This window comes from Chiloscyllium plagiosum, chromosome 3, assembly GCF_004010195.1.
Source record: "Chiloscyllium plagiosum isolate BGI_BamShark_2017 chromosome 3, ASM401019v2, whole genome shotgun sequence".
Classification (NCBI taxonomy): Eukaryota; Metazoa; Chordata; class Chondrichthyes; order Orectolobiformes; family Hemiscylliidae; genus Chiloscyllium; species Chiloscyllium plagiosum.
Window position 1 is genome coordinate 18,486,576 of NC_057712.1, and position 17,466 is coordinate 18,504,041.

General features: G+C 41.1%; 1 protein-coding gene across 4 annotated transcripts in view; it reads right to left on the reverse strand.

Moving 5' to 3' along the window:
- asap2a (ArfGAP with SH3 domain, ankyrin repeat and PH domain 2a) overlaps positions 1-17,466 on the reverse strand; it is a 193,727-nt gene that overhangs the window by 65,565 nt on the left and 110,696 nt on the right. For 3 of the 4 annotated variants that reach the window (XM_043678183.1, XM_043678201.1, XM_043678210.1), the window contains exons 9-12: positions 4,372-4,458; positions 2,652-2,660; positions 695-798; positions 322-391 (exon numbers count right to left, since the gene is read on the reverse strand). In XM_043678183.1, the coding sequence (XP_043534118.1) occupies positions 322-391; positions 695-798; positions 2,652-2,660; positions 4,372-4,458 (270 nt within the window). The remainder of the gene's footprint in view (positions 1-321; positions 392-694; positions 799-2,651; positions 2,661-4,371; positions 4,459-17,466) is intronic. The other variant, XM_043678192.1, reaches the window with a different exon arrangement.

A 17,466-nucleotide genomic window follows, 5' to 3' on the forward strand; every position in this document is an offset into this window, starting at 1 on the left:
TGGCCCTTTTAATTAGGCAGCCTCAGTGGTCAGTAGCCCTTATGCCAATTTCCAGTCTGCATCCAGAGCAGTAGTCCCCACTCTATCCTGCACCTAAGTCACCAGAGTAAATGCCTAGTCTGGAGGTGCGCTAGTAACTGAGGTGGGTGTGGCTACTGGGAAATTTTCAATTTCATGCTATCTTGGGGAGAAAATCTAGCCCATCAAGGCTGAGTCTCTAGTCATTATATCTGAGAGCAGTTTCAGTAGTGGACTCAACTGAACAAAGCATCGCACCAAGTTCTCCAATTCCTATTATATGAAACAAAATCATTAACATACCGTTCCATGTGATATTGTAAGATAACCATTTTTTACTGTACATTTCCTTTTCTGCCACACTTTCCTGATTCTGTAAATAAAATACATTAACATTAAATTTGCACATTTTGCATTTAATCCAAGTCTCAGCAATCTTTGAAAATATAACATATTTTGAATGGAGGATCATTTTCAGCCTCTACATTTGAGACTATTATGTTGTAGCTCCAGTTCTACCCAGTTCTGTCAATTTTCAAGAAATATTTGGTTTTTGTGGCAGTTTTAATGGACTATCGCTCTTACAAATTGGGAGGTGTTTCCAACATGGTTATAGAACCCTTCACAACTTTCTTAAAGTGGTTCAATGTTTTAGAAAAAACATCTTTCAACTTACCCATCACTTTTTTTATACAGATATCCACACTTTTCAGTTCCATGTTCCTTGTTTCCCTGAGGTTGATGCAAGCTGTATGTTGTACTTGGACGAACCTGTGAATCCTAAAGAAGAGTATTAATTGAAATTACATACTGAGGAGTAATCAAATTAGCTATCTTAATGTGAGTCAAAGGAAGGAGAGTGAGGGGTTACACCTACGTTGCTAACCCTGTTCTCTTCAGTGATGATTGCCCGGTTATCTCACTATTTCTTTTGATAACGGGCTCCATTATCTACCAATACATAATGTCATTTTTTTTCACAATTCAAACTTAGTTACAAGATTTATTATTCTCTGCTGAACTATCTGTAGAAGATCTGCTAATGTGAGATGTAGGTAGCTTGAATTTATTCATTTCAATATGGACTTGTGCAATTTGACACGTATCATGGGAGTGTAATTTCAGCCTACTTATTGTCTTTCACATAAGTATTGGGCAGACTGCAAAAATGTCATAACACATAATCTCTATCTTCAGCTGAAATTATAAATTAAACTCTTCTTGAGCTGTTTACAGCATGAGCAAATACCACCATATGTAAATCTCACTAATTGTAGTATTGTTATTTCCATTCCCCTGAAAAGGCAAAATAGTCAAGATAATCACATTAAAAGTTGTGCTAACCCATTCCAAGTTTCGATACATCTCAAAATTTATGGGGCTTCAACAATAATGATGTTTCCTGATGAGTAGGGCATCCAGCCCCTCAAGCTTGTTCTGCCATTCAATGAAATCATAGCTGAGGTGCAAGCTAACTCCATACACCTGCTTTTGAATCATATTCTTTGATATTTTTGGCTACAAAAATTTTATCAATCTGACTTTTAAAATTGATAATTTTAGCATTTTTTGCAATTTCTGAAAGATAGTTCCAAACTTCCACCACACTTCACATTAAAAAAAACTTCCTAATTTCACTCCTGAAAAGCATGGTTTCAATTTTTAATGCTATAAACCCTTAGCTCTAGACTTTCCAACTAACAATATTATTTTCCCTTAACATTTAAAAAACTTTAATTAGATCACCTCAAATGATTTAAAATCTAGGAAACATAACCCTAGTTTGAGTATCTTTACTTCCATCATTTAACCTTTGGAGTCTAGGTATAATTTTAGTAAATTTATGGTTTCCTGCTCAGCCAATATCCTAATCAGAAAATAATTTGCCTTCAGCTCCATGAGCGTTAATTAAAAATCACTTAAGGACTTTATCAAATGCCTTCATGAAATTCACATACATCATACCATAGATGTTCCCTTCAAGAAATTTAATCAACAATAACATATCCTCTATAAATCCATGCTAGCCCTTTGATCAGCTGGAGATTTTCCAAGGTGTTCAGTCAACTTATCCTTATAAACTCTAGCAATTTTCTTACAACAGATGTTAGGCTAGCTAATTCTGGTTTCCCACTGTTAACTTTCTTAACTAGCACTGTAATGGAAATTTTCTTTGGCAACCTATCCAACTTCTACTTCTTGCAATAAAGACTGCAAGTATGTCATTATGACTTAATGCAAATCAGAAAAGTAGCTTTAATTTGCATCAAGATTTCAGGGAAGTGCTTGCACAATAGGATCTAGACTCAATAATACAAAAATGCATGAGCTACTTTTGTAAGAAAAAATCCAACAGATTAAAAAAAACTTTGTAACAATTGTCAGCAGGTCGATCAGAAATTAACTTGCAAATTATGCCAATTAATTTAAAAAAACACAACATCACCAGCAAAATCCAAAGTTGACAATATCAATGTTTTGTTTTCTTTTTGTTTCAAAATATGGACAGTACATATTTATATTAAGGCAACATAATCAAATAAAACTTAAAAATAAATATCATCAGACTAAAATTAAACAATAAACTATCACCAAATAACACTTAGACACTAGATAAGACAGGAACAACTTACTCTCCTAGACTTTGATCATAAAGTGAATTGCATTTTGGAAGGAAACAAAGGATCAGTTACAAGAAATTTAGCAAATCACATTAATAACATAACAAATATAAGACATTGTGTATCATGTCTACTGAACACCAAATGAAATCTGTTATACTGCATTCATATAGAACATAGAACATAAGTATTCATTCAGTGTCTCCCCAATCTCTTCCGCCTCCACACGCAACTTCCCCCTACTATCCTTGACTGGACCTATTCCTACCCTAGTCATTCTTTTATTCCTAATTGATAACCTAATTGATTACTTATACATAGACAAATGTAACATTTAAGAATATCTCAAGCATCAATAGCCTCAGGAATTCTCTACACATTACAAACAGAGAATGATCTAGTTCTATGCAAATTAAAACCCACTGTGAACATACAGATGGGATTTTTAAGATGTTTGGGCTTGGGATGAGAGTTGGCAAGAATGTATCTCAGATTAAATGGCTGCAGGGTAGCCAGTATTATATCCCAAGGGCACTTAATTGACCACCTTAACAAGCTGCCAGCCAATCTTATTTGCCAGTAGTACTGCAGTTCCAGCAGCACCAGGTTTGAGCAGTGGCCACTGATGATATCCTTACGCAGGTTGTGTTGAGGAATAAAGTGCGTTTTGCTTTAAATCCGGTAGATTGACCAATTGAATTGCATCTGGATATCAACAGCTTATACTTACCTTTAAAACAGGAAAAAGTTAGGGTCTAGACTATCTTCTGAATATTTTAAGGGGGCTTGGTCTGATCCATAACAACATTCAAGTCATTAATACATATTGTAAGTAATTGTGGCTCCAGCACTGATCCCTGTGGCACACTACGAATGACATTTTTCCATCCTGAAAAATGTCCCCTTTCTTCCAGCATCTTCTATACTTAGCAGGTCCTTTATCCATGTGGATATACTCCCTCCAACATTCACTTTCCTCTTTCAAAGTGGGGGTGAAAACCTTTGCACTATTAACAAATAGCAGAGAAAAAAACAAATCCAGGCAGTGGGTCTAAGCATAATATAGTTTTAGTGCTGTAACATGAACTGTCTAATATACTATATGTGCTGTTAAATAGAAGGCAACATTCCCAATGAAGTTTTCACATGATGTCTTTTTCTCTAACTTTATCCTACTGTGAAAATCAATAAAGATTGAAATACTTAAGGCATTTGAGGAATACTTTAATGAATCACTTTGCTCTAAGACTTTTGAAATACAAATATATCAATCAAAGCCAATTCAAAATTGTTATTTTTCTATTTTATGTTCTTAATCAATTCCAACTGGTAGAAATCAAAACAATGTTGTAATTTCCAAAAGTATTTAACCCAATGGAGATACAAAACGTATATTTGGAACTTTCTGGTAGCATAGAAACATCCCAACAAAATGTCTGTTGCATCACTAATTTTGTAGCTTTAATATTTTCATAATACTCAAACAGTGAACATCATTCAATTCATTCTTATGGACATAAATATCTCAGACATCTGAATATTTTGGAAATAATTGTTACTGTAATTTAAGGACATCTGGATTTTAACATTTGTTGTAAAATTAGGACAGATTAGTCTTCGGTTAATATGGAGATACGCTTCTCTATACAAACTACACCAAAGTAACAAATAACTTGAACAATAGGGATGCATAGACACACACGTGTATTACAGCATAAAATAAATTGCTTACCTCTTTTTGTTCTACCTGTAGCCCTGCTTTTAATACATCTCGAAGTTGAACCAGTTGTTTTCTTTCCTCATCCTGTACTTGTTTTATCTAGAAATATTTCACATACCAAAAGTAGTTCTTCCAGACACAAGGAGCAGATTTATAAAAATAAACTGAAGCATGTGCTTTTCTCCCCCATAAGTACAGATTAAATAATAATTAAGAAAATCACATGCTTACAAAGTACTACCACAGTTTAATGATAATGATAAAAGCAAAATTGTCCTACTTATTTAAAAAAATTAATTTCACGTGCTGTTAGCTCCCAACCTGAACCAACTAGGGGACTAAGAATACTCGGAGCCCAACTCATCCTCAAAAGGATCAGTACAGCATCATCAAACTAAATAGCACACCTTGCATTTTGTTTTGTTTGCTTCTCTTTATTTAGTTATTAATTTGGAACATCTCCCACTAAATTTCAGCCATCTCTTAACTGTTTTAAGTCTTTAAATGCTGGTTGCGTTTATATTCTCAGGTGTTTTGGGCTAAAATCTCTAGCATTATTACTGATTTTACTAGGTTTCGGGGACAAGACATAAAATGTATTTTGTTTTAAAACATGGTGACTTCAGAAAAGGCTAAGTGCTGTTTGCAAGGACTAGCCCAAATACTCTGGAGTGGAGGTGATTCTCTAAAAGTCCTAAATGCATGCCCCCTAGCATTAGGCATTTCAACTCTGGGGAAAAAAGATTCTGACTGTCAATCCTATCTTTGCATCTCAATTTTATAGACTTCTGTTAAGTCTCCCCTCAACTTCTGCTGCTCCAGAGAAAACAACCCGAGTTTTGCTAGACTCTCCTTATAGCTCATACCCTCTAATCCAGGCAGCATCCTGGTAAACCTCTTCTGCACGCTGTCCAAAGCTTCATCCTTCCTGTAATGTGGTGACCAGAATTGAACGCAATACACTAAGCATGGCCTAACTAGTCTTAGAAATCTGAAACACAACATCCTCTTGTACTCAGTTCCCTGACCAATAAAGGCAAGTATGCCGTATACCTTCTTTACCACCCTATCCACTTGCACGGCCACTTTCAGAGAGCTATAGACTTGAACCTCAAGATCGCTCTGTATTTCAATGCTGTTTAGGGTCCTGCCATTAACTATACTTTTTCTTAACATTTGATCTCCCAAAGTGCAGCACCTCATACTTAGATGGATTAAACTCATCTGCCATTTCTGCCACTGATCTATATCCCACTGTATCTTTTGACAACCTTCTTCACTACCCACAACTCCACTGATCTTTGTATCGTCTACAAACTTACTAACCCACCCAGCTACATTTTCATCCAAGTTTATGCTTATCACAAACAGAAGTCCCAGTACAGATCTCTGTGGAAACCATGAGTCACAGACCTCCAGCAAGAAAAACACCCTTCCACCACTACCTTATGCTTTCTATGGGCAAGCCAATTCTGAATCCACGCAGCCAAGTCACTGTGGATCCCATGCATCTTAATCTTCCAGATAAGCCTACTATGATGGACCTTGTCATAAGCCTTACTAAAATCCATGTAGACAACATTGCTCTATCCTCATCGATCACCTTTGTCACCTCCTTGAAAAATTCAAATCGAATTAATAAGACATAACCTGCCCCCCATAAAGCCATGCCGACTGTCCCTAATTAGGCCAACCTTTTCCAAATGCTTGTAAGTCCTATCCCTAAGAATTCTCTGTAGTAGCTCCCCAATCACCGATGAAAGACTCATCGGTTTATAGCTTTCATTCTTGAACAGAGAAACAACATTAGCTATTCACCCGTTGTCTGGGAACTCTCCAGTGGCTAACAAGGATACAAAGATCTTAGTCAAGGCTCCAGCAATCTCCTCTATTGCCTTTCTCAATAACCTGGGGTAGATACCATCGAGCCCTGGGGATTTACCCACCTCAATACTCTTCAAGAGGCCCTACACTACTTCTTTCTGATCTCAAAATGCCTTAGGATATTAGCATGCTCCAAACAAATCTCACTATCCTCAATATCTTTCTCCTGAGTGATGCAAATTACTCATTTAGGATCTCAACCACATCCTCTGACTCCAAGCACAAGTTCCTTCCTTTATCCTTGAGTAGTCCTACCTTCTCCACAGTTATCTTCTTGTTTTTAATGTATGTATAGAATACCTTGGGATATCTCTTTAACCCAACTTGCCACGGTCATTTCATGGCCCTTCTTGCTCTCTGAATTCTCTGCTGGAGTACTTTCCTGTTTTCTTCATATTCCATGCGGGACATTTCCAATTTCAGCTTCCTAAACATTACCTATAATTCTTTTTACCCTTTGACTAAATTCACAACCTCCATTGGTTATCAAGGGTTCCTTATCGTGCCATTCGTGCCCTTATTCCTTACTGGAACAGGTCAGTTTTGAATTTTCATCAGATCTTTAAACAACTCCCACATTTCAAATGTGGACTTGCCAGACAACAACTCCTCCTAGTTAACACTCCCCAGCTCCTGCCTCAATTTGCTCTCCCCAGATTTAGTACCCTCCTGCAAGGTCCTGACTTATCCTTGTTGATAGCTATCTTAAAACTTAAGGAATTCTGATAACTGTTCCCAAAATGCTCTCCCACTGAAAGGTCAGTCACCTGGCCAGGCTCATTACCTAATACAAGGTCCAGTATGGCCCCTCCTTAAGTGTTTCAAGAAACATCCTCTTGGATGCAATCAACAAATTCTGCCCCATCTAAACCTCTTGCTCTGAGGGAGTTAAAATCACCCACTATGATAATCCTGCTATCAGTGCATCATTAATTATCTTACGACATATATGTTCTTCAATGTCTCACTGGCTGTTGGGGGGGCCTATAGTATAAGTTGGGGCAGGGGAAGCTACAGTATAACCATCTCCAATAAGAGATGAGCAAACCACTACCCCTTGATACTCAATGATGCCATTACTGAACCAATATACTGGGATTACCATGAACCAGAAACTGATTTGGACTCACCATATAAGTATAGCAGCTACAAGAGCAGGGCAGATGCTGGGAATTATGCAATGAGTAACTTACCTCCCAACTACATCTGTCCACTAACAAGGCACAAGTCAGGAATCTGTTAGAAACCTCCCATATGTCCAAATGTGCGCACCACCATCAATACTCAAGAAGCTGGACATAATCCCACGACAAAGTAGCAACCTTGATTAGCACAACATCCACAAACATCCAATCCCTCCACCACCAACACTGAACAACAGCAAATGTGTATCACCTACAAGGTGCTCTGCAGGAATTCACCATGGCTCCTTACACACCACTTTTCAAACTCACAATGCCTTCCATCTAGAAGGACAAGGACAGCAGATATATGGGAACACCCCCACCTGCAAGTTCCCCTCCAAGCCACTCACCATCCTGACTTGGAAACACACCTTTGTTCCTTCACTGCCGCTAGGTCAAGCTCCTGGAATTCCCTTCCTAATAGCATTGTGGATCTACCTACAGCACATTGACTGCCATGAAACAAGAAGGCAGCTCATCACTACCTTCTCAAGAGCAACTAGGAACAGGCAATAAATAATGTTGAGCCAGTGACACCCATTTTCTATGAGCAAATAAAAATTTTTTATACAATCCCCAGAGGTTCTTCTCACGACACACCAGAGGTGCTGGACCTTTCAGTTCTCCCCTGCCTATGATATCAAAACCTGCAAGGCAAGACGGTGAAACAGGTCTGGACCATTTAGCCCTAAAGATACCCGGATATGACTGCCTAAGTCTTGCAAGCCCACAGGGCAAGCTTCCTTCACCCTGGCTATAGATGTGGGGATTGCACGTAGACAGTAGTGGGAACAGTAGCAGGAAGCAGGGGATCCCTAGTCCATAGTCGCTCCAATCCTAATATCTTCCCACACCCCCATGGGACCTTACTATGCAATCGTAGAAGGTGTAACTCAATACCTTCTACCTGCCCATTTACTTCCTCTCTCCTCACTATCCAAGGCTCCAGACACACCTTTCAGGGGTTAAGCAGCAATTTACCTACAGTTCAATCAATCTGGTCTACTGTATTCGCTGCTCTCCTGTACGATGGGGAGATGAATCGCAGACTGGGCAACCACTTTGTGGAACAGCTACGTTCTGTCCATAAAAATGGCCCCAAACTTCCAGTTACCTGCCATTTTAACACTTTAACATGTACCCTGGCCAATTTTTCTGTCTTGGGCCTACTGCTGTGCTCCGGCAAGGCTCAGTGCAAGCTAGAAGAACAGCATCTCATTTTTTGCTTGTGGATCATGCAGCATTCAGGACTCAATATTGAAATCAATGGTTTTAGTTCAATGATGAACACCTTCTTCCATGTCCTTTTCCCACCCCTACACCCGGGCCCTGTCATCACATGAGCTGCTTTCAGCTGAGCCACCCATTTTCACCTACTTATCATCCACATTCTCACCTCTTCTTTTTCCCTCGTTTAGGATAATCCATCCCCTTGATTCAGTGTCTTCCTCTCCCTTTGGATATTTAGATTACGTTAGATCACTTACAGTACGGAAACAGGCCCTTGAGCCCAACAAGTCCACACCGACCCACCGAAGCGCACCCACCCAGATCCATTACCCTACATTTACCCCAGTACCTAACACTATGGGCAATTTAGCATGGCCAATTCATCTAACCTGCACATTTTTGGACTGTGGGAGGAAACCGGAGCACCCGGAGGAAACCCACGCAGACACGGGGAGAATGTGCAAACTCCACACAGTCAGTCACCTGAAGCAGGAATTGAACCCAGGTCTCTGGCGCCGTGAGGCAGCAGTGCTAACCACTGTGCCACCCACTTCCTCCACTTATCACTCATTCCCTTACCCTCTGGCCCATCCATGCCCTATCTTCAGCACATGTAAAGGACCTTTTCTTAGCTGGCATTAGTTCTGAACAAGGGTCACTTGTGGTTGGCCAAAGGGTGGTGGGGTTGTTTGGTGTGTCTGTACCAGAGTTGTTGTTCCCTGAAACACCCCGCGAGTTGGTGCCCTGTCTCCCTGATATAGAGGAGACCACATCGAGAGCAAAGGATACAGTAGATGGGGTGGGTGGATGTGCAGAAAAATCTCTGCCGGATGTGAGAAGGTTCTTTGGGGCCTTGGATGGAGGAGAGGAGGGGGAGGTCTGGGCACAGGTTTTACACATCTTGTGGCGGCAAGGGAAGGTGCCTGGTGTGAGGGCGAGTTGGTTGGGTGGGGGTGGGGGTGGGGAGTGTGTGAAATAGATGTCCGTATTGAGTTGGCCACCAGAGATAAAGATGGAAGTGGAGGGAGATGTCGAGATGGTCCAGGTGAACTTAAGGTTAGGGTGGAAGGTATTAGTGAAGTTGATGAATTGTTCAACCTCCTCATGGGAGCACAAGGTGGAGGAAAATGTGGGGCATGGTGCTGAGGTAACTGTGGATGATGGATTGTTCCACGTATCCTTTGAAGAGGTGCCAATCATTTGACTGACGGATCTGGTCCACATCCTCAACAATGTCTCCCTGGAATCTTCCCACTTCCTTCTGACCAAAAGGGTAGCATTGGGTACACACATGTACCTCAGGTATGCCTGGCTCTTCGTAGAGTACATGGAATAGTCCAGTTACCCTGGCACCATCTCCCACTTTTTCCTACGCTACATTGATGACTGTATTGGTGCCATCTCGTGCTCCCATGAGGAAGTTGAACAGTTCATCAATTTCACTAATACCTTCCACCCTGACCTTGGGTTCACTTGGACCATCTCAGAAACCTCCCTCCCCTTCATGAACCTGTCCATCTCGATCTCAACAAGGACATCTACTTCAAGCCCATCAAGTCCCACAACTACCTAGACTTCACCACCTCCCATCCCGCCTCCTGTAAAAATGTGATCCTTTACTCCCAATTCCTCTGCCTCCGTCTTATCTGTCCCCAGCAGGAGCAATTCCATTCCAGGATATCCCAGATGGTCTCCTACTTCAAGGACAACAATTTCCCCTCCCACATGATCAGCAGTGACCTCCAGCACATCTCCTCCACTTCCCACACCTCCGCCCTTGAACCTCACCCCTTCAATGGCAACAAAGATAGAACACCCCTGGTCCTCACATTCCACCCCAGTGATCTCCCGATACAGCATATTATCCTTTGCCATTTCCATTACCTACAATCAGACCCCATCACCAGAGATCTATCTCCCTCCCCACCTCAATTTCAAATCTCCCCTGCCACCACCTCATCCCAGGTCCAACCCTTCAATTCGGCACTGGTCTCTTGACTTGTCCTAGCTATTCATCTTCCTTCCCACCCATCTGGTCCACCCTCCCCACTGACCTTCATCACCGACCGCCTTCCCAGCTACCTTTCCCCCAGCCCCACCCTTCTATTTATCTCTCATTCCCTTCCCCCGTCACATTCCTGATGAAGGGCTTAGGTCTCTCCTGCTCTTCCAATGCTGCCTAACCTGCTGTGCTTTTCCAGCATTACATTTCTGATCTTTTAGCCTCTCAGATTCAGTGAGCCCCTTCAAAAAATTATTAACATGCCCACAACTTTGGAAATTCCCATGGCTTCCTATGGCCTTGTACCATCCCCACATAGAGGCCAGAGTTACAGTGAACTGCTTTAATGTTCCCTTTCAGAGCTCCCAGTCCTCTTCTACTCACTATGAGGTTACGAACTACAATTTCCCCTATCACTTTCACCATTCTCTCAGATATCTGAGAAAATGATGCCCATCCCCAGAACTGAGTTGCTTGCTTTCTCCAAAACTCCCTGGACTGCCCAAATAAGCTCTAACCAGTATTGACCAAACGTCCAGAACAATCATGACCCAAACCTGGATTGGCATCTCCACAGCTCTGACAAACCAAAGTATAATCCCCATGCTACTTGGCCAGCTGGATTGACTGGAATCCAATCTTTTTACTGCAAAGATAGAGATCCTAGACTCTGTTATGACTAAGCACCTAACTACAGGCAACTCCGATAGAATCGTCAAACAAGCCCTTTGACTGACTGTGTCATTACCCCTGACTGACCATAGACCCCTTCACCCTACTTAGTGCTGCTTCCCTTTGACAATGCCATTTTGTTTAAACTATATGTAGTGTGTTTACTAAGTAAAATGCTATCAAATGTACAGGTGCAACATAACGTTACATGGTGCTCCTCAACAATGTGTTCACATCCCTGACAGCTCCCCACTGTCACAAACTGCCTTCCTCTTCCCCATGCTAAAAACGCAAAGCAAGTCATGCAGAGGCTGGCCACTGCATCCCAGTACTCAGGTAAGTGGTTTTAGAAAGCAATGCTAAATACAGAGAGACTGGCAACATCCAAATAAGTGAAAAGCAAATGAGTACTAAGAAAACAAGCTAAAAGCCACAAGATACATCTTGCGCAGATGTATAGAGTATGTGTCTCCTGCATGCAAATCAATCTGGCAAACACATGCCCTAGTGTCCCTGAGCTCCAAACAAAATGTTAAAGGACTGAATTGGTGTAAGAGTTGGTCCAAAAGGAGGCATGCCAATGTTGTGAGGCTGACACTTTGCCGACACTGACTTGTGTGAATGGCAGCTCGATGAGGATAATGGACCATGCAAAGACTTGGGTGTGAAGAAGCAATTTCCTGGGATTTGTGAGCTGCAGCCACCAGGTACCCACTTTGATTTATGTATCTTTTCAGAACAATACTAAAGAAGGGTCATTGCATCTGAAGTGTTAACTCTGATTTCTCTTCATGGATACTGCAAGGCCTGCTGAGTTTTTCCAGCAATTTTTGGTTTCAAAAATCAAAGGAATTCGGACTTTAATGAGATGCAAATACATGGAAATGAGGTAGTTCCTGCATAATGGCAAGATTATGAAGTCTCTGTTTATGACTAGCGGAGAAAAATTGGGGAAAAAAGTCTCCATATTGGATTCTTCCTCTATATTTCCATCTTTGTCGTGATTACTTGCATCATACTAGGGAGGGGAAAATTCTGTGCATTGATTTGAACCCTTTAACACAGAAAGGCCTCAGTTTAACTAAAAGCACATACCACTTTATAGAGGTTGCTTACTTAAGAACCACAGCAATCCCCAATACCATTATTTTTCAAAGGTGATTGAAATTCTGTCAACAAACATAGAAACAGACAAGCAAATGCAAGTTGCCTGAATAGTTTTAATAAATTTCCCCAACCTGACAGACCATATTCTTACTGATATACTTAGGAATAATAAAAATAATGTTGAATTCAACAATGCATTTTACCTCCCAAATCAAAGGGGACAATATATGAGTAAAAAGCGTACCCAACTTATGCAAACATATACATGGCAATCTGGGAACACAGCATATTTAAATAGTACCACAGGGCTTCCTATGTATTACTATAGATATTTAGACAGTGAATGGATTACTTGGATTCAGTAGTAGAATTAGAAAAAAATTATCTCCAATAATTATTTCTCCATTAAACTTAGGACTTCAACACAAAGAAGACAGCAGTAATTAAGTTGGCACAAGAAAACAACAGGCACAACCTTGCAACATTTAGAAAAAACTGACACACACTACACACAAAAAGGTCATCACCCTAAATACATCTGCAGTGGACCAATCAGGTATCCGCTAATGAATTTTCATCACATATGCATAAAGCCAGAATATTCCAACCAGACAGAACTACGCATTTGAAACACATTAAAACAGCAAGGATAAGAAGAAAAAAGAATCCTCAGAGGTTACAAGTCTAATTTTTTGAGAGCTAGTTAACACACTACTGCAAAATAGGTTAACAGCAAGACCATTGTTAATTACAACATATTGCACAATAGTGCATTAAATAAAGCAGTTAAGAATATTTTTGAAATGATAAAAGGAAATGCTCATTCACTGAGCCAACATAACATCAGCTTTCAAAAGATGCAAATTCATAAAAAATTTATCAGTCAGAAGCAGAGTGATGATGCCATCTACCCCACTTATTATCAACTCTCCTCTTCCCACACACCAGCCCCAAATTCCAACTCTTGGTAGTCTTTTTTCTTTTCAATTGCCTGACCTCAGTCTCTCTTTATTCCCCTACAGAGACACTCTGTCCGCTACGATTCCAGGGTGCAGACTTAGGTGTTGCCACTCACTTTCTGACCTCCAATCCCAGGCTGCTTCTCTCCCACGTGCAATAATTTATGAGACACAGTTGAGTCTATCGGCAAGTGCAAGAGAGAAACACCTCCTGATTGGAGAAGCAGCTCCTTATATATTCTAATTTTTTCATGAATAAGGGTGATTTTTCTCTTATTGTTCACCTTTCTGATTGACTTTGCCCAGTTTTATTGGTGGGTAGAAGGTGATTCCAGCCACCATCTCCACATATTTGGACCTGTCAACTACAGCCTTTGATACAGTTGATCACATCATCCTACTCTAATACATTTCAACTATCGAGCTGGTGCTTCCATTCTTAGCTATTTTACTGTACCTAGAGAATCACCTACAATGACTTCCCAGCCTACACTTCCATCATCACTTCTGTTGCTCCCTACAGACCTATCCTCAAGTTCTGTCCTCTTCCTTCTCTACATATTTGTCCTCTGTGACATTATCCAAAATGCCTAATGTCACTTTATAACATTCTTGAAGAACATCCTAAGACATAGAACATAGAACATAGAAGAATACAGCGCAGTACAGGCCCTTTGGCCCTCGATGTTGCGCCGATCCAAGCCCACCTAACCTATACTAACCCACTATCCTCCATATACCTATCCAATGCCCGCTTAAATGCCCATAATGAGGGAGAGTCCACCACTGCTACTGGCAGGGCATTCCATGAACTCACGACTCGCTGAGTAAAGAATCTACCCCTAACATCTGTCCTATACCTACCCCCTCTTAATTTAAAGCTATGCCCCCTTGTAATAGCTGACTCCCTACGTGGCAAAAGATTCTCACTGTCGACCCTATCTAAACCCCTAATCATCTTGTACACCTCTATCAAGTCACCCCTAAACCTTCTTTTCTCTAATGAGAACAGCCCCAAGTGTCTCAGTCTTTCTTCATACGATCTTCCTTCCATACCAGGCAACATCCTGGTAAACCTCCTCTGCACCCGTTCCAGTGCCTCCACATCCTTCCTATAGTATGGCGACCAAAACTGCACACAATATTCCAGATGTGGCCGCACCAGAGTTTTATACAACTGCATCATGACCTCAGGGCTCCGGAACTCAATTCCTCTACCAATAAAAGCCAGTACGCCATATGCCTTCCTCACCGCACTATTTACCTGGGTGGCAACTTTCAGAGATCTGTGTACATGGACACCAAGATCCCTCTGCTCATCCACACTACCAAGTATCCGACCATTAGCCCAGTACCCCATCTTTTTGTTATTCTTCCCAAAGTGAATCACCTCACACTTAGCTACATTGAATTCCATTTGCCACCTTTCTGCCCAGCTCTGCAGCTTCTCTATATCCTGCTGTAACCTGCCACATGCTTCCTCACTGTCAACAACTCCTCCGACTTTTGTATCATCCGCAAACTTGCTCACCCAACCTTCTAACCCCTCTTCTAGGTCATTTATAAAAATGACAAACAGCAATGGTCCCAAAACAGATCCTTGCGGAACACCGCTAGTGACGGCACTCCATGAAGAAACTTTGCCATCAACTACTACCTTCTGTCTTCTTCCATCCAGCCAATTTCTAATCCAAACCTCCAACTCACCCTCGATGCCATATCTCCGTATTTTCTGCAGTAGCCTACCATGGGGAACCTTGTCAAACGCCTTACTAAAATCCATATATACCACATCTACCGCTTTCCCCTCATCAACCTCCTTCGTCACCTTTTCAAAGAATTCAATAAGGTTTGTGAGGCACGACTTGCCCTTCACAAAACCATGCTGACTATCCTTGATCACATTATTCCTATCCAGATGTGCATAAATCCTATCCCTTACAATTCTCTCTAAGACTTTGCCCACAACGGAAGTGAGACTCACCGGCCTATAGTTACTAGGGTTATCCCTACTCCCCTTTTTGGACAAGGGGACCACATTTGCTATCCTCCAGTCTTCTGGGCCTACTCCTGTAGACAAAGAGGACATAAAATTCAAGGCCAATGGCTCTGCAATCTCCTCCCTTGCTTCCCAGAGAATCCTAGGATAAATGCCATCAGGCCCAGGGGACTTATCTATTTTCACCTTTTCCAGGATTTCCAACACCTCTTCTCTACATACCTCAAAGCCATCCATTCTACTTATTTGTGACTCAGTATTCACATCGACGACAATGCCCTGTTCCTGTGTAAATACTGAAGAAAAGTATTCATTGTGTCTCCCCAATCTCTTCCGCCTCCACACGCAACTTCCCACTACTATCCTTGACTGGACCTATTCCTACCCTAGTCATTCTTTTATTCCTAACATACCTATAGAAAGCCTTAGGGTTTTCCCTAATCCTACCGACTAAGGACCTTTCATGTCCCCTCCTTGCTGCTCTTAGCTCTCTCTTCAGGTCCTTCCTGGCTACCCTATAACTCTCAATCGCCCCAATTGAACCTTCACGTCTCATCTTGAGATAGGCCGCCCTCTTCCATTTAACAAGGGATTCCAATTCCTTATTAAACCACGGCTCCCTCGCACGACCCTTTCCTCCCTACTAACATTTTAGTATGTTAAAGGAACGAAGTAGCAAAAAGTTATCAATTCAAAGGGTAATAAACATCAGGTAGCCTCAAGCTCAAACTAGCTGGCCAAAGAAAACAAAAGCAGTAAGATCCAATATAGTCTGAATAGTCATTTCTACCGAAGATACCCACCAATTCAATAGTCTTAACTCATCAATCCAGCACAGGCAGGGAGTGCCTTTTCAGGGCCTGAGCGAACAGGCAGATGCAGAACCTTGTCATTTACTATGAGGACACAAGCAACTATCATGTAGCATAGGCTGCTACATTCAATCACAGTCATTGCAAGCCACAGCTGACCTAATGAGAGACATGCTACAATGCTATGGGAATTTCACACTGTGGAGTGGCATAATAGAGCACTATCATTATAATCACCTTTTGCAACATCATCTCTACTCAAGCAGACAAAGAGTTTAGTGTCGAACTGCTCTGTAATACTAAGCTCATGGCAGCATAATATAGTTTCCTTTGCTTTTATTTCAGATGTCACTTTTCAGTCCTTTTCAACCTTGGAAAAGGCTACTGACATGTTGAGATGTTTTTTTGAGGGTATCCATAGGCTTTACATATATGCAACTTTCCACCTCTACAATTATGACGATCACTATTCCAGTACTCCAAATCTATACTTAAAGATGTGCGCATGAGCTAAATTGAGAGAACTGAGTGCAATCAAGATGGCTTTATTTGAATTCTGTTAAAGCTTTAAGCAGAAACTGCAGATTTGACTGTCACTAGGCTGTTTAACCATGGAGGATCAGATTGTCTGGTGAAATTCACTTGCATATACTTTATTATAATAGTTATTGTAAAGTATTTTCTCTACCCTCTGGTCTTGCAATAAAGTCAATTACAGGACCAAAATGTTCCCTTGCTGAGGTCACCAGACAACAGAAATGAGAAATTAAATGAGACCTACAAGCCATCATAACAACTAAGATCTTGGGTTTATACAGCACCTTTATTGTAATAAAATATCCCAATAGCATAAACAATGATATTAAGTTTCATCAGGAGAAAATGTTAGATGACCAAAAACTTTTTTCAAATCCCAAATGGCCTCACCCTTCAATACTTTTGTACTGTCCAACCCCACAAATCTTAAATATCTGCACCCCTCCAATTCTAGTTTCTTATTCTTTGCCAATTTTAATCACTCCAATTGATTGTGCCTATAATTATATAGGCCCCAAGCTCTGGAATATTTATTCACATCACCACCTTGCATTCCTCCCTTAAGACACTGCTGAAAAATGTGTTGCTGGAAAAGTGCAGATCAGGCAGCATCCAAGGAGCAGGAGAATCGACGTTTTGGGCATAAGCCCTTCTTCAGGAATGAGGAGGGTGTGCCAAGCAGGCTAAGATAAAAGGTAGGGGGGAGGGACTTGGGGGAGGG